Here is an 18,050-nt window from a genome sequence, read left to right as displayed (position 1 = left end):
TATAGTGCAAGTCTCCAGTACCTAGGAGGCAAGAGCACTTACCTGCATATTCAGCTGTCGGGCAGAAAGACAGCTCACCAGGTGTGAAAGGACACATACTCCAGCAGAGTAACCAACTCTGGCTTTCTATAACAGGGGTAGCAACAATGTCAGAAGCAAGGCAGAGACAACCTGACCGCCTTCTAACTGTCTAAAGGCCACCACTACCCTTACTCAAGAGATTGATGTGGACACAGCTAAACCCCAATCCTTGCTTGCAGGGAAAGATTAAATATCTTCAGACACCAACTTCGCCTAACCTCCAATAACAGAGGCAAAGAGAATGACTGGGGGATATGGGTAAGGGAAGTGACACTTAACAGTTCTGCTGGGGTGCTCTTTGCCTCCTCCTGCTGGCCAGGAGTGAATATCCCACTAGTAATTGGAATGACATTGTGGACTCTCCATATCTTAGGAAAGAAATATGATTTACATGTTTTCATCTACACTTGACTGCAAAGGGCTCCAATGCCATATACATACACACACACATACACATATAGAGTATATACGCATATTATTTTATTATTCTTTATTTATAAAGCGCCATCAGATTCCGCAGAGCTGTCCATGGGTACAAAGATAAAAGTACAACGGTGATACAATAGAATATAAGACACCGGACAAAATGTAACAACTAAATACAGGGGGAATTGAGGGCCCTATTCCCGTGGAAAATTACAATCAAGATGGGTAGGAGGTTGAGAAACAGGAGGAGGGGACTGCAAAGGTGAGAATTATGTTAGGTCAGAGTTTGATAAGAGCAACTATTGGGCAAGTAGAATTAATTTGTTACGGATTCTTTAGGGAACGTTTAAAGAAGGAGAGGTTAGGGGAAAGCCTGAGTGCGTTCCAGAGGGTTGGTGCCGCACAAGAGAAGTCCTGCAGTTTAGCATGGGAGAAAGTGATGGTAGAAGATGCAAGGAGTGGGTCATTGTTGGATCTTAGGGGGGCGGGCTGAAGTATATTTGCTGATGAGTGAGGACAGGTGTGGGAGGGTAGTGTTGGTAAGGGCTTTGTAGGTCAGGGTGAGAATTTTGAATTTAATTCTCCTGTGAATGGGGAGCCAGTGAAGGGACTTGCATAGAGGTGCAGCAGATACAGAGCGTTGGGAGAGGTGATTTAGCGTAACAGAGGCATTTAGGATGGAGTGAAGGGAAGATAGGTGGGCGAGAGGAAGGCCAGTTAGTAGGTTATTACAGTAGTCAAGAAATTACCAGGGAGTGGATTAGCAGTTTAGTAGTTTCAGCGCTCAGAAACTGACAAATTTTGGAGATATTGTGTAGGTGGTTGCGGTAGGATGAAGAGAGCAATTGGATGTGGGGTATGAAGGACAGATTGGAGTCAAGTGTAACGCAGAGGCAGCGGACTTAGGGTGATGGGGAGATAGTAGTGTCGCCAATAGTAATAGAAAAGTTAGAAACCGGAGTAGAATTAGAGGGGGGGGGGATTAGAAGGAGCTCAGTCTTGGACATGTTGATTTTTAGGTGGCAAGAGGCCATCCAGAAAGAAATGCCAGATAAACAGTGTTTTATATATATATATATATATATATATATATATATATACACACATACACACACACACACACACATACACACACAGATATATATTATATATACATTAAATGGTGGCGAGTAAAAGTTAGTGAGTGAAAAAATGTACACTCCTATTGTAGCATTGACAAACACACATTTTGGGCTATGTGCTAAAAATATCTGAAGCGATATTCTATATCCTAGAAAGAGCAAGGATATGTCATTCCTCTAGGGTTGTAGCAACACCATTAGCTCTTTACTTCTGATAGGGTAAACGGGGGCGGGGGGGGGGGGCTGAGAGTAAGAGAGATTGGAGAGGAAAAGTGGAGAAGGTAGCCTTACGAAAGAGTGGAGAAAAAAGAAGAGTAAAAAAAATATGAGAGAGGTGTAAGAGAGTGTAGAGAGAATATATGGCCTGAGAAATAAGGGAGAGGGTAAAAGGAGACATTGAAGAGAGGAGGGAGAGGAGAAAGATAGTTAAGAGATAGTTAAGAGAGTGAAGGGGGAGATGATTTATTAAAAGAAAATCTCCAGGTCTGCTATGACCCTTCCATGACTGTCAACACTCTCTCCAATCTCTCACTTCCACAACTTCTTATTTCTATTCAGCTGTTGTCTTACCCATGACTAAGTTGATGTTGCTTACTGCTATGCAGTAATTTTTGTTAATCTATAAGTGAATGTAGCATTATTTAATTTGTTAAGGTGTAAAATCATGTTTCACAATGGCTAAACAAATGCAAAGAGGGGGTGGAGTAGTGGGTGTGGTGTGGGTAGGATCAGAAGTGGCAAGTAATATTTTGGCTTGGCTAGTAGCTTATGACCTTAAATTTTGAAGTGTGTGTGTGTGTGTATATATATATATTTAGATATGTATATACTGTATCTATATATTAAAGCCCTTTGCATGCCTTTGAGACCTCATATCTTTGAGCCTTTATAACTTTTTTTGTGCAATTTTTTTAAATATTTTTTATTAGATAGTGTTATGAGTGTAACTGTTTTTTAAATGTATTTTTTATGTGTGACACTTTTTTGACTCGCTTAACAGTTAAGAGATTGCGTTAATCATTCTAACGTAAATTGCGATTGCATTCACGTGTTTGCATTTACTTTCAACTTGTAATACAAGCAGAATTTAAATTGTGTGCAAATGACCGGTAAAAACCCGATATTGCTTGTGCGCAAACGATAGCGAGTCACTCGTAATCTAGCCCTGCGTTTGTTGATTATTGTAACTTAGATGATCATCAAACCAGATTTTAAGACAAATTTATACATAAATGCAGTCATTTCTAAAGGGTTTACATACTTTTTCTTCCCACTGTAGTTCTGCCAGAAAAAAGTAGGGTACACCTTATTATTTGGCTTCTGAGCATGCAAAATCTCTCCTAAAGCTGGTGTGAGGTAAAAAAACAAAATTTATGCTTATCTGATAAATGTATTTATTTCCGGATATGGTGAGTCCACGGCTTGAGTAATTACTGTTGGCAATATCACTCCTGGATAGCAGGAGGAGGCAAATAGCACCACAGTTAAACTAAGTATCACTCCCTTACCCACAACCCCCAGTCATTCGACCGAAGGGAAATGGAGAAAAAGGAGTAACACAAGGTGTAGAGGTGCCTAAGGTTATAATCAAAAGAACAACGGTCTTAAAATAAAATGTGAGGCCGTGAACTTACCATATCCAGAAAGAAATACATTTATCAGGTAAGCATACATTTTGTTTTTCTTTCCTAAGATATGGTGAGTCCACGGCTTGAGTAATTACTGTTGGGAACCAATACCCAAGCTAGAGGATACGGATAAATAGGGAGGGACAAGACAGTCAGTCCTAAACAGAAGGCACCACTGCTTAAAGAACCTTTCTCCCAAAAGAAGTCTCAGCTGAGACAAAAGTATCAAATCTGGAAAAAGTATGTAGAGAAGACCGAGTTGCAGCCTTGCAAATTTGTTCCACAGAAGCTTCAATTTTGAAAGCCCAAGAAGAGGAAACAGCTCTTGTGGAATGAGCCGTAATTCTCTCAGGAGACTGCTGTCCAGCAGACTCATAAAATAAAATAAAAAATGTTACGGAGGGTCTCCAAATATGCCAAAATTCCTTTATTATAAAATTATGTCCATTACAGGGTCAAAAGAGCATTTTTGACCCGGTTATGGATATAATTTTATAATAAAGGAATTTTGGCATATTTGGAGACCCTCCGTACCATTTTTTGATTTTATGTCTTGGGAGCTTGGTAGTAGCTTCAGGTGGGTTTTTCCTATTGGACTGCAGTGCTGGATTCTACTCTTCTTTCAGCAGTCTCATAAGCCAAACGAATTATACTTCGTAACCAAAAAGAAAGAGAAGTAGTAGTAGCCTTCTGACCTTTACGTTTCCCAGAGAAACAAACAAAGAGGGCAGAGGACTGGCAAAAATCTTTAGTCGCCTGTAAGTAGAATTTAAGAGCACGTACAACATCTAAATTGTGTAACAAACGTTCTTTGGAAAAAGAAAGATTAGGACACAGAGAGGGAACAACAATTTCCTGATTGATATTTATATTCTATTTATATTCTATTAGAAACAACCTTAGGAAGGAAACCTAACTTAATACAAAGAACCGCCTTATCGGCATGAAAAATAAGGGGAATCACACTGCAGAGCTGAGAGGTCCGAGACTCTTCAAACAGAAGAGATAGCAACAAGAAACAAAACCTTCCTATATAACAACTTAATGTCTATGGAATCCAATGGCTCTAACGGATCTCCACTAGGTCTGCAAACCAGATCCTGCGAGGCCACACAGGGGCTATTAGAATCACTGACGCCCTCTCCTGTTTGATACGAGCAATGACTTGTGGAAGGAGAGCAAATGGAGGAAACAGGTATGCCACCTTAAAACCCAAGGAACAGCCAGAGCATCTATCAGAACGGCCTGCGGATCTCTTGACCTTGAACCGTACCTTGGAAGCTTGGCGTTCTGACGGAACGCCATTAGATCAAACGCTGGCACCCACCATTTGAGGACTAAGCTGGAAAACACCTCCGGATGGAGTTCCCACTCCTGGGATGAAAAGTCTGTCTGCTCAGAAAATCCGCTTCCCAGTTGTCTACTCCTGGAATGTGGATGGCAGATAGACAGCAATTGTGGGTCTCAGCCCACTGAAGAATCTGAGTAACCTCCTTCATGGCTAAGGAACTTAGAGTTCCTCCCTGGTGATTGATGTAAGCCACAGAGGTTATGTTGTCTGACTGGAAACTGATAAACTGGGCTGAGGACAACTGAGGCCAAGCCAATAGAGCATTGAAAATCACCCTCAACTCCAAGATGTTGATGGAAAGAGCAGACTCCTCCTGAGTCCAAAGGCCCTGAGCTTTTAACGAGTTCCACACTGCTCCCCAGCCCAGCAGGCTGGAGTCAGTGGCCACGATCACCCAGGAAGGTCTCCGAAAGCATGTGCTCCTGAGAAATCCACCACGGGAGAGAATCTCTTGACGACTGATCTAACTCTATTCTCTGAGATAGATCCGCATGGTCGCCATTCTATTGTCTGAGCATGCACAACTGGAGAGCTCTCAAATGGAATCGAGCAAAAGGAATGATGTCCATGGAAGTCACCATCAGACCAATTCCCTCCATATATTGAACCACTGAAGGATGAGCAGAAGCCTGAAGAGAGAGGCAAGAGGAAATGGTTTTGTTTTTCCGGACCTCTGTCAGAAAAATCTTCATCAATAGAGAATTGATTATGGTCCCTAAAAACGCTACTCTAGTAGCTGGGGAAAGGGAGCTTTTTTCCAGATTCACATTCAATCCGTGGGAACGAAGAAAAGATGGCGCCTGAACCAATATGTCAGTCAGGTAGGGTACCACAGTAATTCCACGAAAACGGATCAGTGCCAAAAGAGCCCCCAGAATCTTTGAAAAAAATTCTAAGAACCGTGGCTATACCAAATAGAAGGGCCACGAACAGGAAATGTTTGTCCAGAAAGACAAATTCTCAGGAATCTGTGATGGTCCCTGTGAATAGGAACATGAAGATACGTATCCTTTAGGTCTATGGTTGTCATGAACTGACCCTCTTGTACTATATGAAGAATGGAGCGTATAGTCTCCATCTTGAAGGATGGAACTTTGAGAAACTTGTTTAGACACTTCAAGTCTAGAATAGAACGGAAAGTTCCCTCTTTTTTGGGAACCACAAATAGGTTGGAGTAGAACCTGAGACCCTGTTCCTGCACTGGAACTATCACTCCCAGGGAGGAAAGATGTTGTATACATTTCAAGAACGCCTCTCTCTTTATCTGGTCTGCAGATAATCTTGAGAGAAGGAATCTGCCTCTGGGAGGAAAAGTCTTGAATTCCAATGTGTAACCCTGGGATACTATGTCCACAGTCCAGGGATCTGGGACATCTCATATATCCTGGCTTGAGAGAACTAAGAAAGTCTGCCCCCCACCTGATCCGATCCCGGATTGGGGGCAAACCCTTCATGCTGATTTGGAATCAGCTGTGGGTTTCTTTGATTGTTTCCCCTTGTTCCAAGACTGATTGGGTTTCCAAGAAGACTTGGATTGTTCCTGCTTGGAAGAAGAAGGGGAAGGCTTTCCTCTGAAGTTACGAAAGGAATGAAAATTACTCTGACGTCCTTTAGGCCTATTCTTCTTATCTTGAGGTAGAAAAGACCCTTTTCCACCCTTAATATCAGAGATAATTTCTGCCAAACCGGGTCCAAACAAGGTTTTGCCCTTGTAAGGAATCGCCAGAAGCTTGACTTTAGAGGAAACGTCCGCAGACCAGGATTTCAACCATAATGCCCTGCGGGCTAGGACAGCAAAACTAGAAGTTTTAGCACCTAGTCTAAAAACCTGTAAAATGGTATCTGCAATAAAGGAATTGGCCAACTTAAGAGCTTTAATCCTATCTTGAATTTCAACCAAGGAAGTCTCTACTTGAAGAGAATCAGACAAGGTATCGAACCAATAAGATACCGCACTAGTCACGGTGGCAATACACACTGCAGGTTGCCATTGGAGACCTTGATGAACAAATCTTTTTCAAATAAGCCTCCAGCTTCTTGTCCATTGAATTGTTAAAATGGCCCCTTTAACTTTGGGTACAGTATACCGAGGGTCTTTAATGGAGTCCTCGACAGGAAACATTTTCTTTAAAATAGGAGACAGGGAAAAAAAGACACCCCTAGTTTCTCCCATTCCTGTGAGATAATCTCACTAGCATGGTCTGGCACAGGAAAAACTTCCGAAGTAGAAGGTTCATCAAAGAAACTATTAAGTTTACTAGATTTCTTAGGAGTGACAATGACAGGGGTATCAGAGTCATCTAAAGTAGCTAAAACCTCCTTTAACAATACACAAAGGTGTTCAAGCTTAAATCAGGATACCACCTCAGTCTCAGAAGAAGGAATCTCCGAATCCGAGATTTTACCCTCAGAAAGTCCCAATGTATCTTTCTCATCAGACTTATGAGAAAGGGCAACTTGGGAAGCAGAACTGAGGACAGGCACCTTAATTTCTGAATTTCTAGATTTCCTCTTGCATTTTCCCTGTAAACTGGGAATGGCAGCTAATGCCGCAGATACTGCTTAAGATACCTGGGCAGCAATTTATGCTTTTAAATAAACTCCATTAGGAGTTATAGAGGATGCAATGCCATTGAGGCTTGGAATGTAGCAGGAGAAAAGCTGAGGTATTACTTTCACAGCATCATCCTGAGAGACATTAGGCTCAAAAAATTTACCTTTATTTTGCAAGGTTTTCTTGACACACGAAGAACAAAATTGCATAGGAGCTGCAATTTGTGCATCTAAACATAATAAGCATGAATTCATGAGAGCAGGCTCTAGTTCTATATCAGACATGTTGTGAAACAGTAAATAAACTTGTACAGATAAGTTTAGAAGATTTTAATATTCAATTAAAATAAGCCGACAAATTTTTTTTTTTTTATTCCAAATTAGGATCGATCCCCAGCTAAAATTATGTGAGAAAAACTTAAGAAAAAACATTTATTAAACATCAAATTAACTTCTAAAATACCCCTCAGGCAATCCCACACCTCAATTACTGAGGTGCCTTACCGCTACCAATTAAAACTTTTTTCTCAGAAACCTTATGAAGTAAAGCCGGTCATGTGACCGCAACTGCCGAGCTCAAATTACTGCTGCGACACAGAGAGGCACTAAAAATAGCTTCCTGGTACAATGAGTGGTTTAATCACGTGACGTCACGCACGATGTGTGCGACTTGTTGGAGGGCTCGATACTGTTTGCTCAGTTTACACATGATTCCAGTTGCTTCATGAGGATTCCGGATGATAAACATTCCTTGATACAACCCCAGCACCTAGGTATGTGTAGCGTTGTGTGCAGCTAATATGGAGAAGGATATTAAAGCCGTTGGTTGTTTCCTTTGAAATTGCAACTCTTCTGATACATCATTACTAACTGCACACGCTGCTATTTAAAGCACACCCACAGCCTCTGCTTTAAATCAGCGTTCATTAACAAACATTTGTATGCTGGATTTCATGCTTGTTACAGCTTTAACATCGTTTGTGCAAATACTAATATTGGAAGCTTTTGCAACATAAATAACCATGAACATTCATGCTTTCTAAGACTTGGTTGATTGATATAAAAAGGAAACTTTTGCCTGGATATATATAGATAGATAGATAGATAGCTATCTGTTTCCTTGAGCTTAATCTGGGACATGTACTTCAGTCATTTGTTCACGGACAGGAACCATGTTTAATTCCACTATTCAATCATGTATAAAGTATTATCTTTGACACTTTAACACACATTTTTTCAAATGTTTACATTATAGCATAGGGTTCAGCCATTTTCAGCCAATTGTGTGCATATCCATGATCGGTGAGTGACTCATTAACCCCATATGCTGTATTTGGTTTTTAAGTGTCTTTAGTGGATGCATTTCATATTTAAGGGCAAATAAATCTGCATAGATCCTATTTCATTCCATGACAGCATAACCCTTCCACAGAGTTGGCACTGCCCTCTGGTAAGGTGTTGCAGGTTTCTGATTTTCCCTTCTGTTACGAAGAGTTTAAATGTTAGTCTCACACATGCTACAGTGCCTGCTTCAGGCCCCAGTGTAACCCATACAACAAGATTATCTATGTCCCAATAAAAAAGCAGTGTCTTGTAATTTGTTAAGTGCATGGTCTCCCCAACTGGAAGAAAAAGCACTTACCTGCTCCGCTGTCCGGCATGTAGACAGTTACAAGGTATGAGAAGACACAGTTCTTCACAGAGACCTTTGAAAAAGAAAGAACAGAGTAGCCAACTCTGGCTTTCTAAACTAGGGCAGCAATTGTTAGGAAAACTCAGTAAGTACCTCTTTACAAGTTCCTAACTGCTTTAAGGCCAACACTACCCGAATGCAAGGAATGACGTGGAATACGACTATACCCCAAAACTTGCTTGTAGATTAAATCAAAAATTTTCTTCAGACACCTAAACTTCACCTCCTCCATACACCGAAGGCAAAGAGAATGACTGGGGGTTGTGGGCAAGGGAGTGATACATAACAGTTTAACTGTGGTGCTCTTTGCCTCCTCCTGCTGGCCAGGAGTGATATTCCGAACAGTAATTACTCAAGCTGTGGACTCACCATATCTTAGGAAAGAAAGCGGTTTATGAACCAGTTTTTTTTACTTATTAATGTAACAAACAAACAAACATGGTACCCACACTGTGAAATCCAGGGATAGTATCGGCTCCATATTCACTCTGGATCATTGGTTTATTGTACATTGCATGCCACCTCTCAAACTGGTTATTGAGTTGTAGCTGAATCACCTCCAGATGGCCCGGATCATGGTACCAAGAGAAGTAGCTATTAACACATATTACATCCACATATGGTGCCTGTGAATAAGTAAATCAAGCAATTATCAAGTCTAATGTGAGCAAATTTATAGTTTGACAACATCTACAGGAATTAATTAAAACTCAAAGTATATTATTATCATAAAATATAATACAACATTATATGCACAAATACACTTATCAGCCACAACATTAAAACCACCTGCTTAATATCGTGTAGGTCACCCTGGTACTGCCAAAACAGCTCTGATGCTTTGAGGCATGAACTCCACAAGACCTCTGAATATGTATCCTGTGGTATCTGGCACCAAGGAATAAGCAGCAGATTCTTTAAGTCCTGCAAGTTGCGAGGTGGGGCCTCCATGGATCGGATCTGTTGTTCCAGCGCATCCCCCAGATGCTCAATCGGGTTGAGATCTGGGGAGTTTAGAGGCTAAGGCAACACCTTGAAATCTTTGTCATGTTCCTCAAACCATCCCTGAAAATTCTTTTTGCATGTGTGGTAGGGTGCATTATCCTGCTGAAAGTGGACACTGCCATCAACACCACTGCCATTAGGGGTGTAAGTGGTCTGCAAAAATCTCTAGGTGGTACGTGTAAAAAAAAGTTACACCCATATTAATGCCAGGACCCAAAGTTTCCCAGCATAACACTGCCTACACCAGCCAACCTTCTTCCCATAGTGAATCTTGCTGCCATCTCTTCCCCAGGTAAACAATACACATGCACCAGGCCATTCACCTGATCTAAAACTGATCTAAAACTGCGATTCACTGGGTGTTTTGACATCTTTCTATCATGGCCAGCATTATTTTTATTCAGCAATTTTTAGCTACAGTAGCTGTTCTGTGTGATCAGACCAGACCAGCTAGCCTTTGCTCCTCACATGCATCAATGAACCTTGGGGGCACCCATGACCCTGATGCCTATTCACCAGTTGTCCTTCCTTGCACAACTTTTGTTAGGTACTAACCACTGCATACCGGGAACAACCCACAAGACTTGCCGTTTTGGAAATGTTCTGACCCAGTTGTCTAGCCATCACTATTTGGCCCTTGTCAAAGTAACAGATCTTTTTGCTTGCCCATTTTTCCTGCTTCCAACACTTGAAATTCAAGAACTGACTGTTCACTTTCTGCCTAATATAACCTAGCACTTGACAGGTGCCATTGTGACAATATAATCAATGTTATTCTCATCGCCTGTCAGTGGTTTTAATGTTGTTGTTGATCAGTGTATAAACACATGTACACAGCTAGATTGCCTGAGTCACTGAAATCAAATGCAGCTGTGAGTGCTGGTGAGTATCCAGAGCTGTGGGTTCTGCCAGCTTTTCTTAAAATAGTTTCTTACACAACCTCTGTCTTTTCAGCTGGGGCCTTAGGATGTTCTGATAAGGTCTCATTTTCAATAACCACCCTTCAACTGAACATCTCTTCCTCCCTCCCTCCCACCCACCTAAGAGCAATAGGTTTTATCCTCACCATGACTTATTATTATTATTAAAGGGACATTTAAACTATTTTTTTTATCTTGAGTATAGCAAACAAAAATGCTATTCGATTTTTAAAAAATGTTTTATGTTAATGTGCTACACAATTATTGGCCTGCTTCTGAAAATGTCCCTAAACACCAATATGGGTGTGGCAGTTGTCCTTACCAGCCAATAAGCAATTAATCTTTGAGGATCAGATGTACGTTGACATCAATTTCCTGTTATTTTCAATATCAGTTTTAACAATTTAGTACCCTTTTTGGGATGTATATAATGGCACTGTTTACATGGTGCTAGTGTTTATCTTAGAATATATGGAACTGATGATTGGTACGTACAAAGTGTGCACATGTACACCAGCAGCACTTCTCTACTAAAGAAATGTGTATTATAGCTAAAGGAGTTCTTTCTTATGCCCAACATATTTAACAGAGAGACAAGAAGTATACGGTATTAAAAAACAGAATTTATGTTTACCTGATAAATTACTTTCTCCAACGGTGTGTCCGGTCCACGGCGTCATCCTTACTTGTGGGATATTCTCTTCCCCAACAGGAAATGGCAAAGAGCCCAGCAAAGCTGGTCACATGATCCCTCCTAGGCTCCGCCTACCCCAGTCATTCGACCGACGTTAAGGAGGAATATTTGCATAGGAGAAACCATATGGTACCGTGGTGACTGTAGTTAAAGAAAATAAATTATCAGACCTGATTAAAAAAACCAGGGCGGGCCGTGGACCGGACACACCGTTGGAGAAAGTAATTTATCAGGTAAACATAAATTCTGTTTTCTCCAACATAGGTGTGTCCGGTCCACGGCGTCATCCTTACTTGTGGGAACCAATACCAAAGCTTTAGGACACGGATGAAGGGAGGGAGCAAATCAGGTCACCTAAATGGAAGGCACCACGGCTTGCAAAACCTTTCTCCCAAAAATAGCCTCAGAAGAAGCAAAAGTATCAAACTTGTAAAATTTGGTAAAAGTGTGCAGTGAAGACCAAGTCGCTGCCCTACATATCTGATCAACAGAAGCCTCGTTCTTGAAGGCCCATGTGGAAGCCACAGCCCTAGTGGAATGAGCTGTGATTCTTTCGGGAGGCTGCCGTCCGGCAGTCTCGTAAGCCAATCTGATGATGCTTTTAATCCAAAAAGAGAGAGAGGTAGAAGTTGCTTTTTGACCTCTCCTTTTACCGGAATAAACAACAAACAAGGAAGATGTTTGTCTAAAATCCTTTGTAGCATCTAAATAGAATTTTAGAGCGCGAACAACATCCAAATTGTGCAACAAACGTTCCTTCTTCGAAACTGGTTTCGGACACAGAGAAGGTACGATAATCTCCTGGTTAATGTTTTTGTTAGAAACAACTTTTGGAAGAAAACCAGGTTTAGTACGTAAAACCACCTTATCTGCATGGAACACCAGATAAGGAGGAGAACACTGCAGAGCAGATAATTCTGAAACTCTTCTAGCAGAAGAAATTGCAACTAAAAACAAAACTTTCCAAGATAATAACTTAATATCAACGGAATGCAAGGGTTCAAACGGAACCCCCTGAAGAACTGAAAGAACTAAATTGAGACTCCAAGGAGGAGTCAAAGGTTTGTAAACAGGCTTAATTCTAACCAGAGCCTGAACAAAAGCTTGAACATCTGGCACAGCGGCCAGCTTTTTGTGAAGTAACACAGACAAGGCAGAAATCTGTCCCTTCAGGGAACTTGCAGATAAACCTTTTTCCAATCCTTCTTGAAGGAAGGATAGAATCCTAGGAATCTTAACCTTGTCCCAAGGGAATCCTTTAGATTCACACCAACAGATATATTTTTTCCAAATTTTGTGGTAAATCTTTCTAGTTACAGGCTTTCTGGCCTGAACAAGAGTATCGATAACAGGATCTGAGAACCCTCGCTTCGATAAGATCAAGCGTTCAATCTCCAAGCAGTCAGCTGGAGTGAAACCAGATTTGGATGTTCGAACGGACCCTGAACAAGAAGGTCTCGTCTCAAAGGTAGCTTCCAAGGTGGAGCCGATGACATATTCACCAGATCTGCATACCAAGTCCTGCGTGGCCACGCAGGAGCTATCAAGATCACCGACGCCCTCTCCTGATTGATCCTGGCTACCAGCCTGGGGATGAGAGGAAACGGCGGGAACACATAAGCTAGTTTGAAGGTCCAAGGTGCTACTAGTGCATCCACTAGAGCCGCCTTGGGATCCCTGGAACTGGACCCGTAGCAAGGAACTTTGAAGTTCTGACGAGAGGCCATCAGATCCATGTCTGGAATGCCCCACAGCTGAGTGACTTGGGCAAAGATTTCCGGATGGAGTTCCCACTCCCCCGGATGCAATGTCTGACGACTCAGAAAATCCGCTTCCCAATTTTCCACTCCTGGGATGTGGATAGCAGACAGGTGGCAGGAGTGAAACTCCGCCCATAGAATGATTTTGGTCACTTCTTCCATCGCCAGGGAACTCCTTGTTCCCCCCTGATGGTTGATGTACGCAACAGTTGTCATGTTGTCTGATTGAAACCGTATGAACTTGGCCCTCGCTAGCTGAGGCCAAGCCTTGAGAGCATTGAATATCGCTCTCAGTTCCAGAATATTTATCGGTAGAAGAGATTCTTCCCGAGACCAAAGACCCTGAGCTTTCAGGGATCCCCAGACCGCGCCCCAGCCCATCAGACTGGCGTCGGTCGTGACAATGACCCACTCTGGTCTGCGGAATGTCATCCCTCGTGACAGGTTGTCCAGGGACAGCCACCAACGGAGTGAGTCTCTGGTCCTCTGATTTACTTGTATCTTCGGAGACAAGTCTGTATAGTCCCCATTCCACTGACTGAGCATGCACAGTTGTAATGGTCTTAGATGAATGCGTGCAAAAGGAACTATGTCCATTGCCGCTACCATCAACCCGATCACTTCCATGCACTGAGCTATGGAAGGAAGAGGAACGGAATGAAGTATCCGACAAGAGTCTAGAAGTTTTGTTTTTCTGGCCTCTGTCAGAAAAATCCTCATTTCTAAGGAGTCTATTATGGTTCCCAAGAAGGGAACCCTTGTTGACGGAGATAGAGAACTCTTTTCCACGTTCACTTTCCATCCGTGAGATCTGAGAAAGGCCAGGACAATGTCCGTGTGAGCCTTTGCTTGAGGAAGGGACGACGCTTGAATCAGAATGTCGTCCAAGTAAGGTACTACAGCAATGCCCCTTGGTCTTAGCACAGCTAGAAGGGACCCTAGTACCTTTGTGAAAATCCTTGGAGCAGTGGCTAATCCGAAAGGAAGCGCCACGAACTGGTAATGTTTGTCCAGGAATGCGAACCTCAGGAACCGATGATGTTCCTTGTGGATAGGAATATGTAGATACGCATCCTTTAAATCCACCGTGGTCATGAATTGACCTTCCTGGATGGAAGGAAGAATTGTTCGAATGGTTTCCATCTTGAACGATGGAACCTTGAGAAACTTGTTTAAGATCTTGAGATCTAAGATTGGTCTGAACGTTCCCTCTTTCTTGGGAACTATAAACAGATTGGAGTAGAACCCCATCCCTTGTTCTCTTAATGGAACAGGATGAATCACTCCCATTTTTAACAGGTCTTCTACACAATGTAAGAATGCCTGTCTTTTTATGTGGTCTGAAGACAACTGAGACCTGTGGAACCTCCCCCTTGGGGGAAGTCCCTTGAATTCCAGAAGATAACCTTGGGAGACTATTTCTAGCGCCCAAGGATCCAGAACATCTCTTGCCCAAGCCTGAGCGAAGAGAGAGAGTCTGCCCCCCACCAGATCCGGTCCCGGATCGGGGGCCAACATTTCATGCTGTCTTGGTAGCAGTGGCAGGTTTCTTGGCCTGCTTTCCCTTGTTCCAGCCTTGCATTGGTCTCCAAGCTGGCTTGGCTTGAGAAGAATTACCCTCTTGCTTAGAGGACGTAGCACCTTGGGCTGGTCCGTTTCTACGAAAGGGACGAAAATTAGGTTTATTTTTTGCCTTGAAAGGCCGATCCTGAGGAAGGGCGTGGCCCTTACCCCCAGTGATATCAGAGATAATCTCTTTCAAGTCAGGGCCAAACAGCGTTTTCCCCTTGAAAGGAATGTTAAGTAGCTTGTTCTTGGAAGACGCATCAGCCGACCAAGATTTCAACCAAAGCGCTCTGCGCGCCACAATAGCAAACCCAGAATTCTTAGCCGCTAACCTAGCCAATTGCAAAGTGGCGTCTAGGGTGAAAGAATTAGCCAATTTGAGAGCATTGATTCTGTCCATAATCTCCATAAAGTGGAGATTATAAAGTGGAAAACCGCTCCCTCGACCTTGGGGACTGTCTGCCATAAGTCCTTTCTGGGGTCGACCATAGGAAACAATTTTTTAAATATGGGGGGAGGGACGAAAGGAATACCGGGCCTTTCCCATTCTTTATTAACAATGTCCGCCACCCGCTTGGGTATAGGAAAAGCTTCTGGGAGCCCCGGCACCTCTAGGAACTTGTCCATTTTACATAGTTTCTCTGGGATGACCAACTTGTCACAATCATCCAGAGTGGATAATACCTCCTTAAGCAGAATGCGGAGATGTTCCAACTTAAATTTAAATGCAATCACATCAGGTTCAGCTTGTTGAGAAATGTTCCCTGAATCAGTAATTTCTCCCTCAGACAAAACCTCCCTGGCCCCATCAGACTGGGTTAGGGGCCCTTCAGAAATATTATTATCAGCGTCGTCATGCTCTTCAGTATCTAAAACAGAGCAGTCGCGCTTACGCAGATAAGTGTTCATTTTGGCTAAAATGTTTTTGACAGAATTATCCATTACAGCCGTTAATTGTTGCATAGTAAGGAGTATTGGCGCGCTAGATGTACTAGGGGCCTCCTGAGTGGGCAAGACTCGTGTAGACGAAGGAGGGAATGATGCAGTACCATGCTTACTCCCCTCACTTGAGGAATCATCTTGGGCATCATTGTCATTGTCACATAAATCACATTTATTTAAATGAATAGGAATTCTGGCTTCCCCACATTCAGAACACAGTCTATCTGGTAGTTCAGACATGTTAAACAGGCATAAACTTGATAACAAAGTACAAAAAACGTTTTAAAATAAAACCGTTACTGTCACTTTAAATTTTAAACTGAACACACTTTATTACTGCAATTGCGAAAAAACATGAAGGAATTGTTCAAAATTCACCAAATTTTCACCACAGTGTCTTAAAGCCTTAAAAGTATTGCACACCAAATTTGGAAGCTTTAACCCTTAAAATAACGGAACCGGAGCCGTTTTGAACTTTAACCCCTTTACAGTCCCTGGTATCTGCTTTGCTGAGACCCAACCAAGCCCCAAGGGGAATACGATACCAAATGACGCCTTCAGAAAGTCTTTTCTAAGTATCAGAGCTCCTCTCACATGCGACTGCATGCCATGCCTCTCAAAAACAAGTGCGCAACACCGGCGCGAAAATGAGGCTCTGCCTATGCTTTGGGAAAGCCCCTAAAGAATAAGGTGTCTAAAACAGTGCCTGCCGATATTATTATATCAAAATACCCAGATAAAATGATTCCTCAAGGCTAAATATGTGTTAATAATCAATCGATTTAGCCCAGAAAAAGTCTACAGTCTTAATAAGCCCTTTTTGAAGCCCTTATTTACGATCGTAATAAACATGGCTTACCGGATCCCATAGGGAAAATGACAGCTTCCAGCATTACATCGTCTTGTTAGAATGTGTCATACCTCAAGCAGCAAGAGACTGCTCACTGTTCCCCCAACTGAAGTTAATTGCTCTCAACAGTCCTGTGTGGAACAGCCATGGATTTTAGTGACGGTTGCTAAAATCATTTTCCTCATACAAACAGAAATCTTCATCTCTTTTCTGTTTCTGAGTAAATAGTACATACCAGCACTATTTCAAAATAACAAACTCTTGATTGAATAATAAAAACTACAGTTAAACACTAAAAAACTCTAAGCCATCTCCGTGGAGATGTTGCCTGTACAACGGCAAAGAGAATGACTGGGGTAGGCGGAGCCTAGGAGGGATCATGTGACCAGCTTTGCTGGGCTCTTTGCCATTTCCTGTTGGGGAAGAGAATATCCCACAAGTAAGGATGACGCCGTGGACCGGACACACCTATGTTGGAGAAAAGGAAGTAACATAACTATAGCAGTAAAGGTAACTTACCCCATGGTCTCGTTCATAGTTAGCATTGGAAACATAAGTCACTGGTCTTGTAGGGTCAAGCGCCTTTGTGTGAGCAATAACGGTTCTGTTGGAAGTCAAAAAGGTGTGTATAACATGTATGTATAATTGGTGTATTTCAAGAAATTAGTTGGAGCATTGGTTGAAAATAAGCTGCCTTATGGTTGCACGTAGTCACTGGATCATTTCAAAGAGACGTCTTTGGAGCACAAAAGGACTAGTTTACATACATATAAATGTTTACTACCCAACCTCATATAACATTTGTCTATTCTAAAACATAACCTCATACTTACCACCATACTGGTGTTTTATCCCCCATGCTTAAAATGCATATTAAACTACCAAAAGATTAGAAATACAACAGAGTGTATCTATGAAAATGCCTTATAGTTATACATTCTATATAATTGTAAAGTGTCTATTTATGAAATGATGTAAAACACAAAAACAATGACAAAGATCTGTTAGAATGGATAATAGTTATTGCACTTTACTGTCCCTTTAAGCCTTATTAATGAAAGGAAAATCAAGTCAAAAATTAAACTTTCGTGACTCAGAGCATGTGATTTAGAACAATTTTCCAGTTTACTTCTATTATCAAATTTGCATTGTTCTTTTCATATACTTTGTTGAACAGTAAAGCTAGGTAGGCTGATAGGCATTCAGGAGCAGGCACATGTCTTTAGCAGTCTATGTCAGCAATCAAGTAGAACAGTTATAAATAATGTTATAAATAATGTTGCAAACACAGCTGCCAGATGGCTAGAAATATGTGCACACTTCCTGAACTCACCTAGGGTTACACTTTAACAAAGGATACCAAGAGAACTAAGCAAAATTGATAACAGAAGTAAATTTGCAACTTGTATAAAATGGCATAAGCTATCCAATCCATTGAAGTTTAATTTTGACTGAAGTAA

General features: G+C 41.8%; 1 protein-coding gene across 2 annotated transcripts in view; it reads right to left on the bottom strand.

Moving 5' to 3' along the window:
• Positions 1 to 18,050, bottom strand: part of GUSB (glucuronidase beta) — a 200,633-nt gene that overhangs the window by 109,368 nt on the left and 73,215 nt on the right. For both annotated transcript variants that reach the window (XM_053707446.1, XM_053707447.1), the window contains exons 9-10: positions 17,110 to 17,194; positions 9,303 to 9,479 (exon numbers count right to left, since the gene is read on the bottom strand). In XM_053707446.1, coding sequence (XP_053563421.1) covers positions 9,303 to 9,479; positions 17,110 to 17,194 — 262 coding nt within the window. The remainder of the gene's footprint in view (positions 1 to 9,302; positions 9,480 to 17,109; positions 17,195 to 18,050) is intronic.

This window comes from Bombina bombina, chromosome 3 (genome assembly GCF_027579735.1).
Source record: "Bombina bombina isolate aBomBom1 chromosome 3, aBomBom1.pri, whole genome shotgun sequence".
Lineage (NCBI taxonomy): Eukaryota > Metazoa > Chordata > Amphibia > Anura > Bombinatoridae > Bombina > Bombina bombina.
Note: the sequence above shows the minus strand (reverse complement) of the source record. Positions and strands in the feature narration are given on the sequence as shown.